The sequence below is a fragment of the Tamandua tetradactyla genome, chromosome 9 (assembly GCF_023851605.1).
Source record: "Tamandua tetradactyla isolate mTamTet1 chromosome 9, mTamTet1.pri, whole genome shotgun sequence".
NCBI classification, from domain to species: domain Eukaryota; kingdom Metazoa; phylum Chordata; class Mammalia; order Pilosa; family Myrmecophagidae; genus Tamandua; species Tamandua tetradactyla.
This window is the reverse complement of record NC_135335.1, coordinates 2,461,227-2,488,499: the sequence shown is the minus strand read 5'-3', so window position 1 is coordinate 2,488,499 and position 27,273 is coordinate 2,461,227. Positions and strand designations below refer to the sequence as shown.

The following is a 27,273-nucleotide window of genomic DNA, read 5'->3' as shown; positions in this document are numbered from 1 at the left end:
AGGTGCCCGCCCTGGCACGAGTTTGCCCGTGTTTGTGTTTAAATGTTCTGATGGCAGCGATACTGTCTCGAGGTGGGGTTATTGGGGGCAGTCTCTTCAGAGAGCTGCCCTGGGAACCTGCATGCTGACTTCAGGAGAAAGAAAGAGGCGTGCGGGATCTTTAAACTGAAACACGCGCTGAGGAAGGGTAGGCAGTGCACAGTGGACAAGGTGTCGGGACCACAGGCCAGCAGGAACTGGCTCTCCAGTCCCCCTTCGGGCAGCGGCTCATGACTCGCTGACCTTATAGGCTGCAACTGATTTGCACGAACCAACTCCGTAGACATGTGAACACACACGGCGTCTTGGGATGACGGTGCTGCTCAGACGCCCTGCCCTCTCCGATGAGCCCGCACCTTGCGGGCCGCTCAGAAGGAAACGCTGTGTCCCTACCCCTCTGGGTCCAGCCAGAAAAGGTGGAGCACGTGGAGGCATATGCAGGGTATTTGCTCATCTAAATGAAATGCCTCTGGGAAGACACATGGGAAGCGGTTGCTGGCGGTGGTCTTTAGGGAAGGAAATGGGAACCCGGGGTGTGGGGTGGCACCACCCTCATTTACTCCGTAGCCCCGCATGTGCTCTATCGTTTTTAAGCCTGGCATGCTCACCGCTGGAGCCTGGGCCGGGCCAGCGCCTGGCAGCTGCTGCGCCAGGCTGTGCACAGACAGCCGCACCGTCCGAGCCCCTGCACTGTCCGGGCTGGAAGCCTGGCTGCGGGAGGCTCATCAGAGGCACATCGGAGGGGCTGAGGCCCACGGGTGCTGGTTCTTACAGCCCCTCCACCCTGGGGCAGGGCCTCCCCCCACCTGAAGCCCGCAGGGAGGTGGGAGACACGGCCTGCACGGGGATCCCACCGTTAGGTGCCAGAGGAGTCACTGTTAAAGGAATGAACGTGACCAGCCGTGACAGCTGTGTCCCATCACCGAACATTAAGCTTTTGTGTCATTTCTCCATTTTTCACGTAGCCGTCTACTTTGATTAATGCACGCTGATAACACTTCATGCTTTGTCCATCGATTTACCTTGCGGCTGTAGCAGTCTCTCCGCTCCAGAGTGCACCCCATGGGGGCAGGGAAGGAAGAGGCCCTGACCCCCAGCTGCCCGCCTGTGGGACGTGCCCATGGCAGCTCTCTCCAGGGGCCCTGCCCTTGGCATCTCCACCCCCCACCTGGGCTCGGGGAGGCCAGGACACGCCGCTGGCAGGGAGAAGCAGGCCACATGCCCATCGCTGTAAGAGGAAACGAGGAGAAGCAGCTTCAGTCAGACCCAGGAGCGGGGCCTGGAAAAACTCTGCCGCCACAGAGAGCACAAAGACCCTTTGAGACCCCGCCGACCAGGGTGCCCGGCGGGTGGGTTTTTTTCAGCTGTGAGGGTGACAAGCCTCCTCAAGGGCCAGCAACTGGCGAGTGTTTCCAGGAAGCTGGTCTGGCACTGGGAGGGAAGGGGGCAGCTCTCACGAGTTCAGTTTAGAAGGTAGGAGTCACGGGAAAGGTTTAAGGTTCAGCCGACTCTTCAAATGATTTTGCAGAGGTTCTGGCTCGCAAACGGGGAGGCGCGCTCGTGCGCTCGTGGTTCTAGCTGGCGCCTGTTGGAGTGGCAGCCGCAAGCTGCTGGCCCACGCACGACAACCAGTCTCCCTGCTCGGGATGGGAGGCACCCGGCGGCACCTCAGGCCCTCCACCCACGGGCCTCTCCCCTCCACCCGCCTCGGTGGCCCTGTGTGCCTGCACACGCAGGCGCGCACACATGCACACTCACTCACTCACTCACTCACACACACACACACACACACGCACGCACCTTTCCCAGGCAGGAAACCGTGCTTTGCCAAGAGCGAATGGAATTCAGATTTCCAAAGGGTGTCCTTGGCCGCTGCCTCCCTGGCCCCGCGGTGAAGAAAGGTCCTAGTGTGTGTGGAGGGGCTGGGCGAGGGGGTCTTGCCTGTGCTCACGTCTCTCTAGGCCCCAAGAAAAACCCACAAACTGCCTGTGCTCTGCTGGCCACACCCGGCCTTGGTCGCATTCCTTCCCTTCGCGAGCCCACACTGGGTGGCCCCGGCAGGCCAGCTCCCACACCTCCTTCCCACCAGCAGGGACACCTAGCCCAGGTCCCCTCGGGCAGCCAGCAAGTACAAGTGAGGGCCCAAAGCAAGTGGAGACCACCGCAGGGCCTCTGAAGGCTGAGCACCCCGGCGGTGGCCTCTCACCCAAGTGTGAGATGCCTCTCCCTCATCCAGCACTCCCTGGACTGAGCTTCCCCTCCGTGCCAGTGCCCACTTCCAAGAGGAACGAGTTCAAGGCATGAAAGTTCTTCTTTACAGCTCACCTTGACTCTCCTTGCTGCAGCACTGGGGATGGGCGCAAGGGACAATGGGCCTGCTGCGAGGCTGATGCCACCCTTTCCCACCAGAGCCCCCCCCACTCTGCAGGCATGGCCGTGGCCCTCCCCCACCCCCAGCTGGGCCCTCTGAGCCCTGCCATCGGCATCCTTGGGAGTTAAACATTTACAGGAGTAGGGCTGAATTGAACCAGGTAAATGTGACAGGTTGGTGATCAACCATGGAGAGGCTGACAGGCTGTCCATGCTTGTCTTCCCTTTGGCCCGAGTAACTGAGTCTTGCACCTGTGTGGCCAGGTAGGGGACAGATGGAGAGCCAGGTCGCCCTGCAGCACCCACGGAGACTGGGGTGACTGTCACATGGCAGGAGCTTTGTAGGTGTCTGCCAGGGATGCCAGCAGTGTTCACTGAACGGCTGACCCCCTCGGACAGCTCCCTGTTTGCTGATGAGACCACATCGCCTCTCTGCTGAGATGCCTGCAGGGGACGTCTCTGGTGGCAGCTGGGCCACCGGCCACAGTCCTTGACCCACTCAGCTCCCCTGCCTGGGCCAGAAATGTGGCGCCCTGGCCCTCCCCACTGGGTTCTCCTGCTGAACCCATGAGACCCACCTCGTGGTCCCTCCTGGCCAGCCCCAGACTCCATGCCCCAAACTCCACATGCCTCAGCTGCCAGGCCTGCCTGGGGGCACCTGCGGGGCACTGGCCTGGGAAGGCATTGTGTGCGGGGGCAGCAAGGCTGGGGGTGAGCCTGGTGTACCCCCACAGGCAGGATGGGGAGGAGGGCATGGTGGGGCATGTGCTGTCTGGCTTGAGAGTTGTGACAGGAGCCTGGTGGCAGGGAGGGGCCCAGGCCTGGACAGAAGGGAGGGTGCACCCCGAAACAGCACACAGACTCCAGGACCCAGCGCTGCCCTTGGCCTGCAGCGTCCCGAGTGAGGCTGTCTTGACCCTTGTCTCTGGCTCCATCTTCCAGTCTCCCGGCCTCCTGACTCCTGCGGGGACTGCCTGCCAACCCAAATCCAGCATACAGTGTCACGGGGTGGGCTAGGGCCGCCACGTTTTTTAAAAAACTTCCTGAAAACACTTAATGATGTTGAAGAACAATTATATATACTTGACTGCCTTCAAAATTTAACCCTTTAAATATTTAATTCATTGGCATTAATATACACAAAGTGCTATTCTGGGGGCAGGGTTGGAGGTGGACGGCCTTTATTCATAGGGTCAGAGACCCAGGAGTGGGGGTTCCCAGGTGCCTGAGCCCTGCCGGCCCCTTGGGTGGACGCATTCCCCTCCACACACACTCACACCCACCAGCCTGAGTCCCCCCCCGCCGAGCAGTGAGCCCCTTTCCCATGCACGGGGCCCCTGCAGGGGGTCCTGCGGCTGTCTCCTCACCGGAGCCTATGGACCGAGGGGCTTGCAGAAAAACAGGAAAAAAGAGCATTCTGTCATTTCAAAATGGACGGGATTTGGTTTAACAAATCTGGACATGAACCCGAAGAAAACACTGAGAAACAAGGCCACCCCCCGAGGCCTGAGACGGAGCATTAGGTGGGGGAGAGAGGTCCCTGTGGAGGCCAAGGGCAGCGCTGGGTCCAGAATGCGCTTACGGGGGTAGAGCCAAAGGTCCCCATCTGACTGCTGACCTCACGTGTCTCACCCCAGACAGAGGTCAGCTGCTTGAGGGATGAGAGCAGGGGGCCCCAAGGCTGTGCCCTAAGGGGGAGCCCCTGTGCACACGTCCCTGCTTGGAACAGAACCCCACCTCCCGCCAATCCCCTGCTGCTTTACCCTCTGCCTCGGTTTCCCCAGCACCGTATGACGCTTGTGGCAAGGATCAAGTTTTGGGTACAGAGCTGTCTCATCTTGTGTGGGGGTTCTGGTTCACAGTCCCCAAGACAAACCAGGAAGAGTTGAAGTTGCTTTTTGAAATCCCTGGAAGTGCCCCTTAGGTGCCCGTTTCCCAGGGTTCTTTGCCCTGCCGAGCTGCCCGTGTGCCGCCTGAAACAGGAGGCCTTCCCACTGGACCGAGAGGAGGGTCTCTGGGGCCTTGTGCCTGGGGCCCATCTCCAGAACGTTCTGGAGCCCTTTTCAAACTGAGATCCTATGGCGTGGGCCAGGTGAACAGCTGGGAAGGTAGAAGCAGGTGGCAGCCTTGGCCCACGGTGTGGGGACGCTGGACCGTAGCTGGCCTGGCCTCAGATCTCCCCACCTCCTCTCCCCAAGGCTCCTTCCAAGATGGCATCCACGGGCCTCCAGTCTGCCACAGCCATCATCAAGGACCTGGCCCTTCCCGAGGGCACCTGCCTTGATCCCAGCAGCCCACAGGTCAAAGATGTGGGTCCTGGGGAGCCGGCTTGTACCTGCACCCAGGAGCGCTGCCCCCGTGTGACCCACCCACCCATCCCCAGCACCACAGGGGGCAGACCTTGGCCCCAACCTGTCTACCCACTCTCCCATAGTACCTGCTCCCACCAGACCAGACCCTTGTCAGTGGGGGTCCCTGAGCCCTTGGCTCCTCTGGGACATGACCGCAGTCCTCAAGGCACCCACCACCTGGGCTGCTAACACGTGGTGCCTCCGGCCCACATACTGCCCTCCAGACTTCCAGAGACCGTGGCTCTACCACTGCCTTCCAGGTGCCCAGGGGCTCCGAGGGTCCTGTGGCTCCAGGGATGGGAATGGCCTCAGCCTGCAGCCACATCTTCTCCCAAGGTGGGCAGGAGAAATGTATGCAGTAGGTGCTCAGTTAGCGTGACTGGAACAGCCCCTTACCCAAGCCCGTGAAAGCTACCTGAGTGGGTGAGCAATTTGGCCTGCCCCATGGGCACCCACAGACCACCCAGACGGATGAGCCACGTGGCCCCATCACCACCTCCCCCCTGCAGGCCGAGGCCCGAGCAGTGCCACCTGGGCCCCCGGTGACTGTTACGGGGTGTGGTCCTCTGACCCCCTCCTCAGAGCAGAACAGTGAGGACCGAGTTTCTCCTGCCCCTGCGTGGGTGATGTGAGGCTGTGGGCCTGGGCCCTGTGGGTTTTTCCCCCCTGATGTGGCCCAGCTGGGAGCAGGGGTCCCGGCCTCAAGGACTGCTCTGCTGGGGACAGCACCCAACAGTCACACACCCATTACAAAGTGTGACCTGGTGGCTCCAGAAGCTCGCGGGCTAAGCAAGGGCTGCCCCATGGCGGCCCCTGTCACCAAGCCAGGTCTTCAGCCGGGCCCTGACCCTGTCTCCTGCAAGGTGCACACACGTGACCACCCAACAGACAGAAGAGGACGTGGGACCTCAGAGAGGTGACAAGACGGCCCAGGGTCCTGCGGGGAGTCATGGGCAAAGCTCAGACAGCAACAGGCGTGGCGGTGGGGAAGGACTCACGTCGCGACCTGGCTGGCCGGGGCTCCCTGGCGGAAAGCGTCCCCAGGTTTGGTGACCATGCCGGAGGTCAGCTGGTGAGATGGTATTGAGGGAGAGCTGGGTACAGCCACTCTCCTGGGAGCTGCAGGGTCGCCGCGAGAGGGAAAGCCTCGGGATTGGACAACCGGGACTGCGGAGCTGTCAGACCCCCGCCGTGCAGAGGTCCAGTGCCACCTAGGAAGTGAAGGTTGCTGGGGACACTGAGGCCGAGCACGGCCAGGCCAGTCCTGAGGAAGGGCTGGCATGAAGCACCAATCCTATGGGACCACGGTGATGGCGAAGTGGGTGCTGTGCAGGAGGGACAGTCCGGCCAGGGGGATCAGGAGGGCAACCAGGGGCAGCCATGCCGGGCTGGCGAGCTGGGTGAGGGCCATCCTGCCCCTGTGAGGGAACAGTGCCGAATGCAGCGGGTCTCCAGGTGGGAAAAGCCCACCCGACCTCCACCTCCCATCTGATGGAGCTGTCGATTCTAGAAGTATGGCAGATCTGAACGGGAAGGTAAGCTGAAGAGGCTCTCAGGAAAAAACAGCATAGCGTCAGGACCTTGGAGCAGTGAGCATAGTGACAAGTGTCCTAAAAAGGACACAACAGCACTGTCCAGGAAGGAAATGTCTGCTTCACCAGACCACAGCACCATGAAGCCCTTCTGTTCAAAAGACGCCAGCCAGAGAGGGGAAAGGCCACCTGCAGGGGAGGCGGCGATACTGTACGTGTGTACATACGCCACACAAACCCGTAGACGTGTGTCCGTCTGGACGTGTGATAAGGATCTGTGCACGCAGAGCCTGTATAGAGTGTCTATAAAATATGTTCCTGTCTGTAAACATAAATAGACACACACGGGTGTTTCTAACAAGTGGTTTGTCAGAATATATAAAGAACTCCTTCAAGTCAACAAGGAAAGAGACAACCCAGCCCGAGAATGAGTAAAAGACTCGGACATTTTACGAGAGACGTCATCCAACTAAACAGTGGCGGAAAGGGGCTCGGCTTCATCAGCTGTCAGGTCTGCCAATTAAAATGACTGAATACCACTGGATGCCCCCGGATGGCCAAGGAGGGAACACTGGTAAATACCATGTGCTGGCAAGGACGGGGAGCCCCAGGCGCCCAGTGTCAGTGGAGGTGAGAACTGGCGCGCTTGGGTGGAGTTCGCCAGAAGGCAGCACCAGCCAGCCCTGGGCTCGGCAGCCCACGTACAGGTGCCCCCAAGCAGGAAACCCCGGAAGCCCATGGGGGGCACGCGCAGAGCAAGCTCTGTTGCCCTGAAGTCTCAGAGCCCCTGAGTCTGAAATCAGGGTGTGGGCAGGGCTGCGCCGTCCCTGACACCTCGGGGGGCCTGCCTGCCGCTCGCAGCTCCTGGAGGCTGCTGCCCAGGCCTGGCAACCCCTCCGTGCAGCCTCTGCCCAGGGCTCCCCACCTCTGCCTATCGTGTGGCCATCAGTCTTTTCCCTCCCGAATGCCCCTCTTGCTGCTGAGGACCTGTCCTGCAGAGAAGGGAGCCAGGCCCAGGGTGGGGCTCCTTGGGGGCCGGCAGGGAGGGGACGCAGGGCTGCTGTGCAGCGGACCCTCCACCCAGGCAGCACGTCGCCCCTGGGAGCAGCAGGCCGGGAGCAGGGGTTGGGGGCCGAGAGGCCGGGACAGGACTCAGGACATCCGACGCCAGCCTGTCTCCTTCCCACTGAGCCACTCCGCCGCGCCTTTAATTTAATCAGGAGAACATGTAATCCCCCTGCATCTCCGAGACGGGTTTGAGCCCGGCCCGGCCTGGGAGTGGACGGGGAGCCTGTGACTCAGCGGCCCTGCGCATGCTGGCCCCCGCGGCCACCCTGGCACCCCTGGTAGACGGCGGGGGTCTGGGGCTGTGGACGAGACAGGGCACCGGGCTGGAAAGACAGACTGGTCTCCTCTGCCCCTGCGGGCCCCTCCGCCTCCCCTCGCCGTGCCCGTGAGCCTCCTTCACCCACTTCCGCCCGGGAGCGGGGCTGCCACGGGATCCCGCGTGGACATGTGCCCCTGCCTCCGGGAGGCACGGAGCTGGCCGTGGCCCCGCTGGCCGCCGGAGCCCAGGAGGCGTCAGCAGAACCTGGCAGGGAGCCAGGCCACAGCGGCCGCGCTGGAAGAGGGAGACTTGAGCATTTGGCGTGAGATTCTGCAGGGTCCGGGAGAAAGTTAAGACATGGAAATTCTAATTAATGCGCACGGGGCTGGTTTTGCTCAGGATCTGCGAGGCTGTCATGTCGCAAGAGGCCAGGCGGCCCCCTCGCTGAGCAGGCGCACTTGGCCACCTGGCGGGGGCCCTCGCAGCCGCCCCCTGCTTCCGCCCCGGGCCCCAGGCCAGCCCCACACCCACCGCGGGGCAATGCACCCCTACGCTGCCCTTCAGAGCAGGGCAGGGTGGGGGCTCACAAACACGGGGTGCCCACTCAGACGAAATGAAGGGGCCAGGGGCTGCGCGTGTGGGAGGCCCCTTCTGGGTAGAGCCCCAGGCCACCTCCCCAGGCAGGCCTGGCTCTCCTCTGGCTGCCCATGGTCTCCATGTGTAACTCTAAGCCTGGCCTGGCTACTGAGCAGCTGGGGGTCGGTACTGGTGCTGGCTGTGTTCACCCAAGGCTGCCAGGAGACCCCAGGCCCCCAGACTGTGCCTGCAGAGGGCCCCCAAGCTCAGGTCCCATGCTGAGACTGCATCCAGCCCAGCACCCTGGCTGAGGCACTGTGACCCTCTGCCTGTGCCCGGGGCAGTGCTGGGCCCTGGGGAGCCGAGGGTCTGGGCTGCACGGTCCCCCCACGTCCAGGGGGTCCTCCCCAAGATGGGGCCACCGAGCAGAGGGTCGAGAGATGTGTAGGAGTTTGACGGCTCAGATGAGTGACAAGGGCGTTCCAGATGGTGGGTCACCACGTGCAAGGCCCAGGGACATCAATGGGGAGGCCCCTCCATGGTCCTGCTGGTGACCCCCAGTGGGCAGAGGTCCATGGGTGGGGCAGGAGCCCAGGCGCTCGTCCCAGCTCCACTGCCCAGCCCTCCTGGCCCCACTGCCCAGGCCTTGCAGTGGCCCCTTGCTTGGGTGCAGGGACCTAGAAGCAGAAGGGGTGTCCTTCAGGCCTGGGGCGTCAGGTCCAGAGGTCTGTGCCAGGCGGTGGCCAAGAGCCGAGAGGGCCCGGGAGCTGATAGGGCCTGCCCTGCCTGCCCCAGGGCAGGGGTAGGAGGGCAGAGCCCGCCTGTCTCCCCAGCACTCCCGACCCCACTCACCAACCCCAGACCCCGTGCCCCAGCGCTGGCCGTTAGGTCCCGGAGAAAGGGGCTTTGCTGGCCCCAGGGACATTCCTGTAACCAAGACTTCAGTGACCTCACCTCCCTGGGGCCCTGCGGGTGGAGTGAGCGCGGGATGGAAACAAAATGGGTCTTTATTTATGCTTTTAATTTGAGTTCTGGAACGGACCCAGCAGGGTAATGCACTTAGCATCATGCCGAAGAGAAGTGGATCTGTTTTTCGGAAACACTCCCCACCCCCTGGCCCCCAGCAAGACCCTGTGCCCATCTCTACTGCACCCACACCAGGCTGTGTGCCTCTCGCGTGCCTAGGTTTACAGAAGCTGAGCCGTGTCCCCGCAGCCGAGCGCCCCCCTCCCATGCCTGCCATGTGCCTCTCCTCCCCCAGTGGCAGCGGGTGGGCCTGGATTCCAAGACCCCCATGCCTCAGGCACCGTTCCTGCCCACCCCAGAGCCACTGCCACCCCTGAGGCTGAGGCCCAGCTCCTGAGGACACAGGGTCCCAGGTCTCCGGGAGCCTGTTCAGGACAAAAAGATGCCCACGACAGTCCCGGGATCCTTGCTGTGTGCTGGGGCTGCAGAACTGCTCAGGGGAGCTGACCTCTTCTTTCCCACAGGTACCCTGCAGGGCCCAGCATGCCCGTGAGGCCCGGGGATCCCTGCTTGTCCCCACTGACGAGCCTCCAGGGTGGATGGCGTGTGACAATCCCACTCCCCCTGGACAGCAAGCTCAGGCAGGAGGAGAACGGCCCGGGGACCCAGGAGGGTCAGGGCAAGTGGCCCACTCTGCCTGTCCACGCACACAAGGGCCACGCTTCCCAGTAGGAACTGCTGCCCCCATTTGCTCACACCAGCCGTGAAACCCTAGCTCCCCCCACTCGGGGCCTGGCCTCTGCAGGCCATGGCTTGTGTGGTCAGCCGATGCTGCCTCTGGGCCAGCCTGTCCACCAGCTGCCTGCTCAGTGCTCCCTAAGACACCTCCGGGTGCAAGGGCCCTCGACCTAGGCGTAAGCCAGGGCCACAGGAAGAGTTACCCCTGCCCCGAAGTGACCCACCAGCTCCCCTCGAGCCTGGGAACACGCCTTCCCCATGGCCTGTAGCCCCCAAACTCTACCAACCTCCCCATGAGCCTGAGGGGCCTGGCCAGGTGGCGGGTGGCCCCCCTCCCACTGTCCTCAGCCCTGGGACAGCCCCTCCTTCCCTGGGGGTGGCTGCCTTCTAGGTGCCCCCCTCGCCAGGCTGCCGGGACCACCCCTGGTTCCTGGAGACCGAAGGGCGGAGGCGCCCCTTAGACAAACACGTGGAGGGGGAGCGCCCGGCAGGGCCCCTCGGCGGGTCCAGCACAGGAAGACGCTGCTCAAGGGCAGGCCCCTGGGGGACGGTGGCTGGAGCACCGCAGCAACCCCATCGCACGGCCACGGGCACTGCGGTGCCGTCGGGGGGAGCCCAGCAGGGCGGAGTGATGCCGAGGCGGCGGGAGTGGGGGCTGCAGGCGGCTGGGGCAGCTGCGCCCCAGGGGAGGGCCGGCGTGGAGAATCGGCCATTTCCTCCACCTGAAGGCGCCCCTGAGGCCTACTCGGCCACTGGCAGCAGCGCCGACATCTGTCCCCCCGGCCTCGGCCCGTGCACCCCGGGAAATGCTCAGAGACAAAGGTGCTTCTCTTTTGGGGGCTCGGAGCTGTGAGGGCGGGGGTGGTGGCCAGAGGGGAGAAAAACAATCTTCTCAGACACTCCAAGCACGAAAGCAAGTGGAAAACGATCGGTCTGGTTTTCCATAAGTCAAAACAGGAGGATCAGGTTCCCAGACTCTGCGGGAAACGGCCCCACGCGCCGCCCCTGCTGATGCCCGGGCACCGAGGCCAGGCGCCGGCAGCCAGCACCCCACGCTCCCACGGGCAGCCCGCCGGAGATGGCGGCGCCTGAGCCCACTCACTGCGAGACGTGGGTGATGGGGGCCAGCAGCGTCTCCCCCTCCAGGTCCATGTCCTCGGTGAAGCTGTTGGTTCGCAGGAAGTGGCCAGGGCTCACGTCCAGCAGCGTCGGGCTCCTCTTCACTGCAGGAGAGGGGGGCACATGTCAGCTCTCCAGGGGGACTCGGTGGCGCGGGGCCCCCAGTCCCAACCCTGCCACCCCTAAACAGGCCGAGCCACAGAGCTGGGCACCCCGGACCTTCCCGCCGGTGGGGCAGGACACCTGCCCCCAGGGGTCAAGGGGGCCTGAGGCCTCCAGGTCCAGGGCCCTTCCACACGCTCACCCGTCCCGTCCCCCTTGGGCCCTGGGCCTCTGTGGAAAGGCCTGATGGCTCGGGAGAAGGATGAGACGAAGGGACGCCGGGTTCTGGGGGCAGACACTGCTGAGTGCCTCACTCCTGCACCCGTAGGGGCCCCCCAGGGGTGTAGGTGGCCCCCCAGGAACTGCCAGCCTGGGGCAGGGGCCGCCCGCGCTCAGGCCACAAGGCTACAGCAGTGTCTCGTGCCTGAGGACCCCCAGCTGCTGACCGCCAAGCCCAATGCCTGGGTCCCCCAGTTTTCAGTCGGGCTTCAGGTTTTTTCCTTCACTTAGAGGTTTTATCTCGGAAGCATTGAGAGCTCAGTGTAAGACCTCAGGGCCAACCTGCTGCAGGGCCCTCGGTGCCCCCTGCCAGCTGGAATCCCAGTGCCGGCCCCGGCCAGCACACGCGAGCATCACTTGCTGCCCGGGGGCTGCTCTCAGCCCACCACCCTGCCCCAGGCTCGGTGCGGCTCTTCAGGTAAACGGGCATGGAGCTCATTCTCCCTCGAGGGCCGCTAACTGCCCCAGGTCCCGCTCTGCTGCAGCCCACTAACGCGTCCCTCTGGGGGCCCTTCGGGCTCACTGGGCTGTAAGTGACACTCCCTGTGTCCTCCTGGCCAGCCTGTGGGCATGAGGCATGGTTTGAATGGCTGTCACTGGATAGCTCTCCCGTGAAGCTGCACCATATCACGAAGGTGTGCTGGCCGGAGCCCACCGCCATGGCCAGTGGCGCCACGGCAGCTCCGGCCTGCGGGCTGTCTCGGCGCGTCGATGTGTACGTTCCTTCCCACTGAGTGGCCCATCCGTCTTTGGTCTCTAACCTTGATTACGGCATGTTTAGTCATACGTGGTGTTCTATGGCTTTGAAGTTATATATGGCTTATCTTCCTTCATGGAAAAGGATCACTCCTCCTACCATAAAGCAATTTAATTGTCTCAGACACAGTGAGTGCGTCTGTGTGGAAAAGCTAACACATTTAGAGCTGATGTTTAATGCTGTGGGAGATCAGCTAGTCAGAAAGTGAAATTTTAAATGGTTTTCTAGTCAGTCTTACTGAAAAGTATAAAGTAAAATGTAAAACTATAAAATTTCTTGAGAAGATATAGGTGAAAATCTGTGGGACCCTAGTTTGGTGTTAATTTCTTGGGTACAAGACGCAAAACGCGACTCATAAGAGGAAAATAATGATAGACTGGACTTTTTCAAAATGAAAAGTTTTGTTCTGTGAAAGATGCCATTAAGAGAGAAGACAAACCACGGACTAGGAGAAAACATTTGCTGGCCACCTCTCTGGAGGACTCACATTCAGAATACGTCAATATCCCTGAAACAGAACGATGGCAGAGAGGCATGTGGAAAGATGCTCAGTATCATTAGTCGCTAGGGAAATGCTCGTTTAATCCACGAGGTCCCGAAGCACGCTTTTGAGACGGCTGAAAACAAAGACAAGGACCTGGGATGCAGCGCTCAGTGGGCCACAGAGCACCCCAAACTCCCACCAACTGCCAGTGAGCATAGGAAACGTGCAGCTGCCCCGGGAAACAGTTTGTGGGTTCCTTACAAAGTTAAGTGCACTCTTCCAGCTGGCCCAGCCTCCCACGCAGACATGTACCAGGGCACCGAGAACGTAGGTGCACCGAACTTAACCACAGACGTTTATGGCGGCTACGGTCACAGCTGCCCCAAATTGGGAACAAGCGAGCTGCCCTTCCTCGGTTCTCGGGTGAGTGAGGGCCCCAGGCCTGCAGCGGCACACCCCCCCAACGATGAAAAGACAGGAACTAAAGGTCCGGGCGACAGCACAGGGGCTCCTCGGGTGCATGCCAAGTGCAAGAAGCTGGTTTGCAGAGGCTGCATGGGGAATGATTCCATTTGTGGACACTCTGGAAAAGGCCAGCGATAAGGACAATAAACAGATGAGTGGTTGACAGTGGCTGTGGGAGGAGAGAAGGGGCCGCAAGGGCGTTTCCAGGGCTGCGGAAATCCTGGGAAGGACACAGCGGTGGCGGGTGCATGACCCCGTGCAGTGGTCAGGACCAACGAACTGTACACCCCAGAGTGAACTGTGCTAAGTGCAGCACAGAGCTCGCAATCAGGATGTTGGAGGCTCCCAGGATGGAAAGCAGACCAGTGGGTCTCTGTGCTACCCACACATGGGGCCAAACAGGCGCAGGGAGGAGGGGGCGGCCCTTGCGGCTGTGGGAAGGCAGCGCTTTGGATACTGCAAGACAGGACCCAAGGTGCCGTCACAGACACACTGTTATAGTTAGTAACCTGTTGGTCGCAGGGTGCTCCGAGGGCTAACGAAGCAGCACAGACATTTGAGGTCCTGGGAGCTAGGTTTCCAGTGTCAGAGAAAAAGTTACCAATAGGTAGGGGGGACGGGGTGGGGTAAGAAGGAACTCTGGGGCCCAGGTTCAGTGTCACACACAACCTGTGTGCTTCATGTTTCATGTCACACAGACGCAGGCGGACAGACACGGGAGGAGCTCTAGGTGTGCGCGTGCACGCACGCTGACGGCAGGCGTGCACCCCAGCTTTGCAGACAGCATGAGACGCAGGGACACCCCCAGTGCCCACGCCTTGGTTTCTGAACACGTTCTCCAACAAAAGGAACAGGCGTCCCCGGAAGAATGCCTGGGTCAGGGGAGATGCCAGATGAGACTGAAGTATTGTCTCGTGCCAGAAAGGGAGGAAACGCAAAGAAGGAAGGAAAGCGAGGGAAGGAGGGAGGGGACAGGTTGGGGGGACACTGGAGCCCACCCAGATGAGCCCCCAATCCAGTGGTCACAACTGGGGCAATTTGAGCAACTAAATAACACTGGATCACAGCTCAAAGACTGAAGTAAACATCCCTGAGTCTGGACTGATAGAAAGAAATGATCGAAGAACAAATGATCAGAGGAGAAGGGATGATGCTTCCTTTGAGAATTTTCCAGACAACAGGTACAGAAAGAATAAGACCTGCAGAACCCTCTGGAGAGCTCCCAGCCGTCCCTGCTGTGGGCAGCACCCCAGGGGGACCTCGAGGATGCACGTGACCACCCCCCCCAGCATGTCTTCGACAAGGTGGCGGCAGTAGCACGTGCTCACAGATCTTGGACGGCCGCCCCTGTGGGAGGTGTGGCCAGCTCTCTCTCCTGAGTCAGGGCCGGCCCCGGGGACCCGCCCCTGGTGTGCACAGCGGCAGTGGAGGGCTAGGCTGACCTGGGAGAGGTGGGCTGGGGGGTCCCAGTTGACGTCGGCCCAGTAACGGGTACACCCCCACCTCGGGGGTTATCTCCCCCAGGCCACAAGCCCAGTCTAGCCACGGGAGGCCAGACGAGTCCTCATGGAAGGACACTCAGCAGTGACCTGCCAGTAGCCGAGTGTGTCAGAGTCATGGAAGGTGAGAGAAGACGGAGAATCAGAGGCGAGAGGAGAGTGGGGACAGCCCCGGCTGAGGGTGGTGTGTGCGGGGACGGCAGGAGGCAGCTGCTGGGAGCTGGTGGCCCCACCCAAACGCCCTTGCCTGTCCTGCAGTTAAGTCTGTTGCATCAACGTGGGCATTTTCACGTTGGTAAACGCACCATGGCTGTGCACGATGCTAGCACGTGCAGCGGACTCTCGGTGCTGTCCTCAGCTCCCTTGGGCAAATCCGAGATTATTTCAGAAGAAAAAGCTAAAAACAAAACTGCATATAACGGTATAAAAATCCCTCTAGTATCTACTCAAGGATTTGCAAGGCCTCTGCTGAGAAAAGTCTAAAACTTCCTGAGAGACATTAGAGAAGACAAATAAATGGAGAAATATGCCTTTGTGACATTGACCATGAGACTCCACGTGGAGCAGATTCTCCCTCGATCTCGTCATACATCCAGGCTGTGAGAACCTCAACAGGCTGATCTGAAATTGACCTGTGAATGCCAAGAGCCAAGAACAGACAGGATGCTGGCAGGAGAGCGGGTGGGAGAAGAGGCTCTGTCAAATGTCCATGCTCGTTTCCAAGCCATGACCTTCCCGGCACAAGGAGAGACAGATGGGCTGGGCCATGTACCCAGAAACTGCGCCCCCACCCCGGAGCCTTGGTGCGTGCTGGAGGGGGCTGCACACCCCAGGGGGGAGCAAGGGCCCTTGCATAAGACCTTCTGGGGCAGCTGGTCCCCAAATCCGATTGCAACCTCACCGCTGGCACTGAAGAAGCGTTCTTGGCACCCCAGGGGCTTAGAGGCCCAGCAGTGAGAATCAGGCCCGGCCTTGTGGCCCACCGAGAGCTTGAAGATGAGGGTGGGTTTTTCTGCCTTAAACACGAATGGTTAAATACACTTTGTTAGAATCAAGACCTTCCGATCACAAAATGACACCCTGAAAAGAGTGAAAAGGCCAGTACTCGCAGAGCACGAGGCACTCTTATGAATCAGTAAGAAAATCAGAACCTTAGTGAGTAGTGGGGGGCAGCCGGCAGGCACCTCGCCGAGGAGGAGTGCATCTGGCCATCGGAGAAATGGAGACAACCCGGGAGCACACAGCCGGTGGGGGCAAGGGGCAGGCTTCCAGCAGGAAACCGTGCAGACGCTGCCCATCACACCCGGGAGAAGGGCTCCAGGGAAGCTCTCCGCAGCCGAAGAGCAGCGCGGGGCCCTGCGGGAGCCTGGGGGAACCCCAAAAAAGGCGCGGGAAACACACATCCGGCACCCGAGGCTCGGGTCTGCGTCCCAGCGGGGAGGACGTCACCGCCCCACTTTCGGGATTCGAGACAGTCCGCTCTCCTGGGTTATGTCATCGAGCTGGCAAGCGACAACTAGAACTTCCATCCAGGATTTGGATCGCCAGACAAATGTTCTTTCGAAAAGAAGAAGAAAAAAAAAAATGATACATATCCGTCTGTCTGCATCACTTGTCCACGGAAGGCGGGAACGGCGGCTGGAATGCAGAGCTGCTCCCCGGTCACCCGGCTGACACGTACAACCCCCCGTGCCTGCGGCCGGGAGCCACCTGACCCCAAGGAGGGCTCTGCCCCAGCGCTTTAGGGAATTAAAATGTGCACACCAGTTGGCCGCCCTGCCCGGGTGGAGCCGCACCTGCCAGAGAGGAATGTTTGATTTAATCCTGGGAACGGCACAGGGGGCCCCACGGCGAGGGGCAAGGCGAGGGTTGCTGCAGGTTTGTTTTTCCAAGTCAAAAGGAAAGGCCCTGCCCGGCAACTCTGCCCCTGCTTGGGGGTCTGTCTCCCCTCCCCCCTGGCAGGGGTGGTGGCTGAGGTGGGCTGCAAACCCCTTGTCCGTTCCCACCTGCCATTGCAGCCCGGTCAGGGTACCCGGGAGAAGGTGGGGGGCGATGTGGGGGGATTGAGCAGCTGCAGGGCTGCAGCTCAGCCTGGTGGGACACGGTGGCTGCACTGCCCCCTTTAGACAGGGCTTTGGGGCATTTCCCATCTGGGGGGAGGCCCAGACTTCCCCCTCACTCAAGCCCCCTTCCAGGGGTCCCAAGGACGTCCACAAGTGACCAGCAGCCCCGAGCCCGAAGCTGCAAGGGGACCAGGCCTGCGGCAGGCCTGACGGGGCAGCGTATCTGGACACATGGACCCTGCAGAGAGCGGAGAGGTGCCAGGTGCCCTCCTCCGAGCTGCCCGGGCCCCTCAGGACAAGGTGCGTCGTGTGTCTTGGTGACAGTGGAGTCACGCTGCCCTGAGAGACGCCTCATTTTTGACGCTTTAATTCCTTGGCTGCCTGTGGAGTGTCCAAGCCAGAAACTAGGCCGACATTTTCAAGGCAGAACAAAACAATTTTGTTTTCTAGGAAAATGGGCCGTCCAGGATGGCGAGCGCGGCCACGGGCGTGGCGACTCCCACAGCTGGGACCGCCGGCTGCCAAGCCGCCCCCTCCGGGAGCAGGAGCCAGGTCCGGCACGCCTGCCCTCCAGCAGCACTCCCTCCCGGCAGGGCCAGCTCAGGGTGACCGTGACCAATATGGGCACGAAGAGAGACTGGAAGGAAATAGCTGAGAACGCGAACCGTGCTGCTGCTTGGGGGAAGGGCCCACCGAGGGTCTCCACCTCCTCCGGCCCGAGGTCCGCGTTCCCGGTGTGGACGCTCGCTACTTTCCCAAACCAGAACATGAACACTGGCCAGAGTCTCCAGTATCTGGGCCTTGCTGTCCATCCCGCTGCCCCAGCCTCTTGTCCTGCAGTCGCTGGGACATGCCGGGGTGCCCTCCGTCCCCTCCACCCACCCGGGGCCACGCGGCCCACCGATCCCTCTCCTGCCACACGGGTTCTGTGCCCACGGGCAGTAACTTGCTCCACCTTAGCCGCGACATCCTGGTCCAGTCCCTCCTTGTGGTGAGGCCAGCTTATCCTGAGACTGGGGAGCATACCTGGCTCCCCATTTCTCTACCTCCCCCTTCCCACCCTATCTCATGCACCCTCATGTGAGCCCTGTGGGGTGGGCACTGAACCCCCATTTCCAGATGAGCACATAGGTCTAGAAGTCCTGCCCAGGACGGCACAGGCTACCCCGGGCGGGGTTCCAGCACTGACCCCTTATGCTTTAGGGCCCCCCCCCACCGTCTTCCCTTAGGAGAGACCCAGGCCACTGCCCAGACCCACTCCAGTCACTTCTCGCAGGCCCCGTGCTCCCTGCCCTCCCCAACTTCGCTGATGAGAACCCAGCCTAATCTCCTGGGTGTAACCTTGCTGTCTGTCCACAGAGCCTCCCAGTCCCCAGAGACCGGCCCCTCCCTGGATGTGCTCGGGGCTTAGGTGGGTCTGACCCTCGGGGTGTGTACTCCCTCCCTGGCAGTGGCACACGCCTTCCGCTTTCCCACGGCTCTCCAGGCCCGGCACAGGCCAAGTTCACCCTGCGGACTGCACTGGAAGCTGTCCCTGTCCTTCCCAAAGCAGAGAAGCCCCTGCCCTGGGCCCCCCAAGAAATCTGACCCTGCTTAGGGGTTTCCCTGAAGCCCAGTGGATCCTGTGCCGAGACTAAGACCCCTTCCCCAGGGTGTGCAGACAGCTGCGTCCAGGCCCTGCCCCTCAGCGCCGAGCCTCGGCCCCCTGGCCCACTCCAGCTGCCATGCCCGGCTCGGAGCAGCCGCGCTGCCCCCTCGGAGGCCAGGAGCAGGGGGCATGCAGAGAGTGTACAAGTGATTCCCACAACAGCTGCCAGCAGTGAGGGCGAGGAATGAAGTGAAAATGTATATTCGCAGCTGGCACCCGGTTCCGCTTAGGAAAATACCTTGCTCGGGCGGACACCTGTTGTTTTTGCTTGGCCCTGCAGCCAGGCCCCCGGCTTCTGGGAACAGCTTCTTGGGTCTGCTCCTCCCCACCCCCCCGCCCCCCCCAGCCCGCGGGGCTCGGGGGCCCTGGCCGCAGGCCTTGGGGGCACAGTGCCTGGCCCAAGGGTGGCAGAACCTGGTTCCAGACTTTGGCAGGAATTACGGGGACAGAGGTAGCTTTTCTGCTGGGCCTGCTGAGCTGGTGGGTGCAAACTAACAGCCTCTGGAGCCCACTAGGAAGTGTCTGCCTGAGGATATAGCCATCCCAGGGGGCGGGTGGATGGAGGGAGAAAGAGAGCAAGCGAGAGAGAGAACAAGAACAAAAGAGAGAACTAGGCGGGTCGGGGGGAGAGGACGGGAAGGAAGAGCGAGCAAGGGAGAGAAACCCAGCCCCAGGGGCCAGCTGTGCCTGAAGCAGCTGGGTCCAGATGTGTGAGCCAAAACATGTCCCTTTTGTGCTGCAGCAGATCTGAGTTGGGGTTCTCTCATTTGTAACCCAGAGTGCTCAGGAATGTGCTCGACAGACGTGGGGGCGAGGTGTGAGCCACAGAAGAAGGGTCTGGGGGAGTCATGGTTAAAAAAGGGAGCTCATGGGGTCTGCTTGGCACAGACCAGGACTTGAGGAGCTGGGGGCAAAGAGCTGAGGGGCTGGAGGGAAGCACCTGGCCCGAGGCCCCAGCCCCAGCCTTGGGGCCTCGTGGAAAGGAGGTCACCAAGGCGCGGGGGGGGGGGGGCGGTTAGCATCCCACTGTGGTGACGCAAACCCCCGTCTCCCCCAAATCCTGCTCCCCAGTGAGGCCCTCCCTGCATGAGTGCCGAGGCACAGGACAGCTAAGGCGCACATAGCAGCAAGGTGACAAGGAGCCAGAGGTGACCTCGCAAAGGCCACAAAAGTTCTGGGCTCTGCTCGCCGCTCTGGCACCCTCCGGCCTGGGAGAGGGAACAGAAACGACTCTGTGGGCCCGAGGGTAGGGTCCAAACAGCAGGGGCGCCCAGGAGGACAGGGAGCCACGGGGCCAGGACAGGGGTTGACCTGAGTGGATGCAGGAAGCGGGAAGAGAGCAGCCCAGCCGCCCCCAGGATGCCACTGACCCAGCCTGGACTCCGCACTCCAGGAAGTCACTTTCCAGGTCTCCCAAGACCTTACACATCCAAGGAAGGCTCCAGCCAGCTACAGCAGCCCCAGGAAACTTTAATATACAATGGAATCTGGGGTAAGCGCTATCTTCTCCAAGAGTTGAGCTCACAGGACATTCCCAAGAAACCTCTGGAGAGGTGGAGAGGAAAGTTTCTGGAGGTCTTTGGATGAAGCAAACAACAAAAAAAAAATGGCCTTGATTTTCAAGGCAAAATTACAGAGGAAGAAAAAAATTTTTTTAATCTAATTAAGAGTGATCTTTTCACCTTCATCACAGCATCGGGGACATGTGCCAGTTCTTAACTTCACACAATAATCAAAGCAATTAGTGAGGGAGAAGCCTTGGAACCTGGTGCAGATGTTCTCAGAATGTTTAATGGGGAAATGAGTTGCAGGGCTGTTCTCAGCATCCGGCTCCAGGTCCTGGCTACCAAATCCAGACATCTGCTGGGGCCCCACCCCCAGGCCCCCGGGGCGCAGGCTTGAGGAACACAGGTCCCTTCCCAGGCCACCTCCCAACCCCACCAGATCCAGAGCCCAGGGGCTCCCAGTGGTTCCACACGCAGAGCTTGTGCTCAGTCAGAGCCCCCCCCCCCGGGGGGGGGCGAGGCTTAACATTAAAATTATTTGAACAGCTGATGTCAAAAAGAATTAAGTCAGCCGGGCTCCCCCACCCCATCTCTGCTAGCTGTAGGAGGGTTGGGAGGCAGGGAGAGGGTAAGGGACCTCGGGGGCTTCTTGGCTGTGACCCTCCCCCCCCATTTGACGTGAACACCACTTCATGAGAAGACACAGTGGCATCTGTTAAGTGCGGCCATGTGAGCGCAATTCCGATCCTGCCGGCCTCTGAAGCAACCCAGGAGATGAACTGATCGACACTGAGGAATTTTCAATTAGCAGAGAAAACATGTAGCAATGAGGACGATGCTTGCTTAGGAAATGCAAGCTGTCTTCCAGGGAGCTGGGACGCACGTGGCTCACGTTAAGGGGCAGGGGAGTAGAGGCTGAGACCCTGGGGTGGGGTGGGCAGCTCGGCACAGCAGGCACCAGGGCTTGGAGGCGGAGAACACATCACCCCTTTCTTGGGGAGACTCGGCAGCATGAGGCCCCACCCACGTGCCTGTGGAGCTCATGATCACATAGACCAAGGGCAGCGTCACGCGAGCCCACCTGATACTTCGGTGATTGCTTTCTTTGGCTTCAGTCTGTTTGGCCACACACAGGACAGGCCGGAAGTGATGAAGAGTGATCCCCACCCCCTCCCAGGAGCAGCCCTCTGCTGTGACAGATAAATAACCCAGCTCGCTCAGTCAATCCAAGGCAGAGCTTTTCCACAATTAGGGACCTACTCACCAGGCTTCCCAAACCGACTCTGTGTCCAGCACGGTTGACCCAAGGCAGAGTGACAGGAAGCTACCAGAATATTTTTAGCCAGGGGAGTGGCAGGGTCTGCTTTATGTTGAAAGCGAGCCCTCAGATAGCTGTGTGAAGGGAGTTCAGGAGGCAGGAGTGGAAACTGGGGGACCAGCGAGCAGGGCAGGGCAGCAACCCAGGCAGAGATGGTGGCTTTGACTAGGGAGTTGGCTGCAGAGATAGCAAACAGCAAGCTCACTCTGAAGATTTGACAAGGCTTGCTGAGAGATTACACAGGGTTGCTGAGAGAAAGGTGTGATTAAGACAGACTTCCAGCTGGGCTTGGGGAATAACAGCGTGCTGCTCCCTCTTCTCTGATTTCAAATCTCCCCCCGACCCTCCCCAAATAAAATCAAGAAGGGTAAACAAAACCACATGTGACCCATGCCTTCCTCATACTAAGGGGCAGAAGATACCACAACTCCAAATTACTTGTGAGTAGAAAAATAAACTCCCACACAGCCCTAGCCACCTGCCCACCTATAAGGACAAGAGTGGGTGAGAGGAGCCTAAGTATCAAAAAAGTAGGGAGCACAGAAGACTTTCAAAAAGCATAGACAACTAGACCTGCCCTAAAAGAAGTACTAAAAGGCGTTCTTCAGATCCAAAGGAAAGGATACTCAGCAGTGGATCAAAGCAGCACAAAGAAACTACCTCCTGTAAAGGTAACCACAGAGGTAATTACAAATAATTGTATTTTTTCTTATGTAGCTCCACTTCTTAAAGGTGCTAAAATGAAAATGCATAAAAGTAATGGTAAATCAATGACTTTGGACATGCAATACACAACAATATAATTAGGAACAAGTACAAAATGGTGTGGGGACAGAAGGGGTATATGAACAGGTTAATTTGTATGCAATGGAAGATAAGCTGGTGCGGGATCAAATATGACTGACTGTTATAGATTAAGGATGTTAAGTTTTAACCCCATGGTAACCACAAAGAAATACGTAAAACTATTTTCAGAAATAAATGAGAAGGGACTTGAAATGGTACAATACAAACAAACATATAACGATGCAGTAATGGAAGAACTGAGGGTCAAAGAAAGCTAGTAAGACTTACAGAATATGGCAGAAAAGTACTGCATTATCGGTAGGTATTTTAAATATAAATGGATTAAAGTCTTCAGTGAAAAGGCAGAGATTAGAAGAATGAATGAAAAACACAATGGCTGTTTTCATACAACTCACCTTAAATTCAAAGACACAAGTTGGTATTAAGTGAAAGGATGGGAAAAAAAAGTATTTAAAAGACATACCATGCAACTAGTAACCAAAAGAGAGCTGGGGCAGTTATACTAGTATCAGATAAAACATTTTAAGTCAACAGCTGTTATGAGGGACAAAGAAAGAGATTGATTTAACAAGAAGATGCAACAATTATATATGTACATAAGAGCAGAGCCCTTTAAATACTGGCAGATTTAAAGGGAGGAATAGATGGCCCTACCTTTGTAGGAGGAGATTACAATACACCACTTTCAATAATGGATCAAACCTCTAGTCAGAAGGTCAATAAGGAAATAAAAGACTTGAACGATACTTCAAAACCAACTAGACGTAACACACATACGTAGAACACTTCACCCAACTGCAAGAGAATACCCATTCTTCTCTAGTGCATGTGAACCAGTATGGACCATATGTTAGGTCACGAAACAAGCCTCAATAAATTAAGAAATATATTGAGATCATACACTGTCTTGCCTGACCACAATGGATGACGAGGATGGAAAATTCACAGATATATAGATTAACCCACATACTCTTAAGCAACCGAAGTGTCAAAAAAGGAATCACAAGGGAAATTAGGAAATATCTGGAGTCAAATGAAAACGAAAACGCAACATACCAAAACTTATGGGATACAGCAAAAGCAGTGCTGAGAGGGAAATTTATTGCTCTAAATGTTTACATTAAAAAATAAAAAAGATCTCAAATTGGAGACATAACCTTACCATAGGAGGGTTTAGAAAAAAGAACAAACTAAATCCAAAGCAAGTAAAACGAAGGAAATAACAAAGATTAGAGATAAATGAAATAGAGAAACAATAGAATTAATAAAGCCAAAAATTGGTTCTTTGAAAGATGTTTGAGATTGGTGAACTTCAGACTGACAAAAAAAGAGGACACATATATAACTAAAATCAGAAATGAAAACTTCAAAATTGCTACTGACCCCACAGAAATAAAACAGGACTATAAGAGGATACTGTGGACAATGATACACCAACAAATTAGATAACCTAGATGAAATGGACAAATTCCTTGAGACAAAATACTTACACTGACTCAAGAAGAAATAAAAGAGCAAGAAACCAATAACTAGTAAAGAGACTGAATTAGTCATCAAAAACCTCCCAACAACAAAAAAGCCCACCCAGATGTCTTTATAGGTGAATTTTACCAAATATTCCAAGAAGAATTAACACCAATCCTGCTCAAATTCTTCCAAAAATTGAAGAGGAGGGAACACTCCCTATCTCATAAGGCCAACATCAGCGAAGGGTACCACAAAAAACAAAATTTACAGACCAGCATTGCTTATGCAGAAAGATGCAGAAACCCTCAATAAGACACCAGAAAACGGAATCTAACAGCACATTAATTATAATACCATGATCAAGTGGGATTTATCCCAGGTATGCAATGGTTGTTCAACAGAACAAAATCAATATAATACAGCACCATAACTGGACAAAGCGAACAAAATACATGGTCCTCTCAACTAATGCAGAAAAGGCATTTGACAAGATCGAGCACCACTTCATAAAAACACCTGGAATACTGGGACTAGAAGGAAACATCCTCAACATGATATAGGGCATATATGGGAAACCCATAAGTAACATATTCAATGAAATCTGTCCAAGATCAGGAACAAGACAAGGATGCCTCCTGTCACCACTGTTAATCAACATTGTACTGCAGAGTTCCAGCCAGAGCAGTTACACAAGAGAAGGAAATAAAGGGCATCCAAATTGGAAAGGAAGATGTAAAATTTTCCTTATTTGCAGATGACATGCTCTTGTAATACAGAGAATCCTGAAAAACACACTAAAAAGCTACTAGAAAGGGGGTGCAAGGGTAGTTCAGTGGAAGAATTCTCACCTGCCATGCGGGAGACCTGGGTTCCATTTCCAGTCCGTGCACTTCCCAAAAAAGCAAGCAGCAAAAATAAGCAAAAGTTCAACAAATGGTGCTGCAATAGCAGGATACTTATGTGGAAAAAATAATGAAATGTGACCCCACCATACAGCTTATGAAAAAAAAAAGCTACTGGAAATAATAAAATGAATTGAGCAGAGTGGCAAGGTACAAGATCATGCAAAAATCAGTAGTGTTTCTGTGTGCTAATAATGAATAGTCTGAAGAAGAAATCAAGAAAAAACATTTGCAAGAGCAACATCAGCTATCTAGTAATAAATGTAACCAAGGACGTAAAGGAAATATTAAAAGAATATTAAAAGAAATCAAAGGAGACCTAAATGAATGGGAGGACATTCTGTGTTTGCAAATTGGAAGACTAAATATTGTTACTATGTCATTTGTACCCAAAGAGATTTACAGATTCAACACAGTCCCAATCAAAATTCCAATAGCCTTCCTTGCAGAAATAGAAAAACCAATCATGAAATTTATATGGAAGGGTAAGGAGCCCTGAATAGCCAAAGCCATCTTGATAAAGAATGAAGTCAGATAACTCACACTTCCCAATCTTAAAACTTATTACAAAGCCATGGTAATAAAAATGGCATGGTAAAAAACCCTGTTCATTCTAATCACATAGATAAGGGTTTGTTTTTAACCTTTCTTTGCTTTTTAACAAGCATCATCTTGTTTTAATCATTAAAAAAGCATCATACTGCAAAAAACAAAAAAAAGCACGGTACTAGCACAAGAAGAGACATAGAACAATGAAATCAAACTGAGAGGTCAGAAATCAACCCTCATGTTTATTGCCAACTGATTTTTGACAAAGGTGCCAACTGGGAAAGAATAGTCTCTTCAACAAACGGTGCTGGGGAAAGTGGCTGCCCATATGGAAAAGGATGAAGGTGGACCTTTACCTCATAGCCTCTACAAAAATCAACTCAAAATGCATCAAAAGCCTAAATACAAAAACCAGAACTATAAAACTCCAAGAAGAAAATATAGAGAAGCATCTTCAGTACTTTGTGTTAGTCAAGGAATTCTTAGAACTTACACTGAAAGCATGAGAAACAAAAGAAAAAGTAGACAAATGCGACCTCATCAAAATTGAAAACTTCTGTGCATCAAAGGACTTCATCCCGAAAGCAAAGAGTCAAGCTACAGAATGGGGGAAAAAACTTGGAAATCACAAATCTGATAGGGGGTTAGTTTCCAGAATATATAATAAAATCCTACAACTCAACAATTAAAAGATAAACAACCCTATCAAAAAACTGGGCAATGAATGGACATCTTCCAAAGAAGATACAGTGTTGGCCAACAACCACAAGTCAAAACAATGAGATACCATTTCTTATCCACTAGAATGGCTACCATTTTTTTTAATGGAAAATTATAAGTGCTGGAAAAATAAAAGCTCTCTTTGATTGTTGGTGGGAATGTAAACTGGTGCATGTAAAAAGCTAAGTACAGAACTACCGTATGACCCAGAAATCCTGTTCTAGTTGTTTACTCAAAAGAATTGAAAGCATGGACTCAAACATATTTTTGCACACTGATATTCATAGCAGCATCGCTCATAATTGCCAAAAAGATGGAAGCAATCCAAGTATCTGTCAATGATGAATGGATAAATAAGATGTGGTATATATATGGAATATTCAGCCATAAAAAAGGATGAAGTCTGATACATGTAACAGTATGGATAAACATCGAGGATGTTATGTTGAGTAAAATAAGCCAGACACAAAAGGACAAATACTGTATGGTATCACTGATATGAAAGAATTAGAACAGGTTGATTCACAGAGTCAGAAACTAGAATGAGGGGCCAGGGTGTGGGTAGGGAACAGGTAGTAAATGAATAAGTTGTACAGTGTTTCTACTTGGGTTGCTGTGAAAGCTTGCATAAAGGATGATGCCGATGGTAACTTCACATTGTGAATACAATTAACATCCCTGAACTATATGTTGAGATGTAATTAAAAGGGGAAATTATTTTTGGCTGTATACATGCTACTAGAATAAATATTTGTAAAAGAAAAAAACGCTCAGAACTGTACAACATAAAGAATGAATCCTTTTGTAAACCATGGACTATAAATAATAGTACAGTTTTAAAAATGTTCTTTCATGGATTGTAACAAATGTAGCACACATTTGTGGCAAGGTGTTAGTAGGACGGTATACTGGAACTCTGGATTTTATGCATGATTCTTCTGTAAGCCTACAGCATCTCTGATTAAAAGAAGAGAGAACATAGACAAATTTTGCCCCAGGAAGAGGAATTGCAACATTAAATGTCAAAGTGAGAAGCACAAGTCTTCTGTAGGCAGTTCACAGCTGCAGTGAATGGAGCTTAAAAATGAGTGGGATTAGGGGTGGCAGCCTCAGAATCACAGCTTCTCTATCTGATATACAGAGAAGGGATGTAGCTCTTAGAGATGCGGTATGAAGGTACAAAAGGAATAGGAAGGATCCAATAGAAACTAAAGATGCTGTCACAGCCCCCCTGCCCTGGCAACGCTGTCAAAAGAAACTGCTTAGAAGAGGGATGTACTGACAGAAGAGGGCATCTAGGAACCAAGAACCCTGACCCCCATGTGATTAGGAGCTGCAGTAACAAGACCATATCCAAATGAAACTATTGTAAGAAAAAATACCAGAAAATAAGAATAAAGGCATTTCTCCTAATAAAATTCCGCTCCAAAAACCAGCCACAAAGGTGGAGAAAACATAAACATCCATACTAAATTAAATATCCTCAATATCTGGGGATAGTCTCCTCAATCAGTAATAAAATACAAAAACAATCAGGAAAAAAAAAAAAACAAGGGAAGAAATGAAACAAAAGATGATCGAATTCAGAAAGAAAAGAGAACTAAAGAAAAGCAGGCAAACAAGATAATTAAAATGAGATAAAGAAAGAAGAAAAGAGTGACTGGTTGAAATGGAAGACAGGAAAAGGAGG

General features: G+C 55.7%; 1 protein-coding gene across 4 annotated transcripts in view; it reads right to left on the bottom strand.

Moving 5' to 3' along the window:
• The window catches only part of KCNQ1 (potassium voltage-gated channel subfamily Q member 1), a 311,105-nt gene that overhangs the window by 142,768 nt on the left and 141,064 nt on the right, over positions 1-27,273 (bottom strand). For all 4 annotated transcript variants that reach the window (XM_077115368.1, XM_077115371.1, XM_077115370.1 and 1 more), the window contains exon 11: positions 11,002-11,122. In XM_077115368.1, the coding sequence (XP_076971483.1) occupies positions 11,002-11,122 (121 nt within the window). The remainder of the gene's footprint in view (positions 1-11,001; positions 11,123-27,273) is intronic.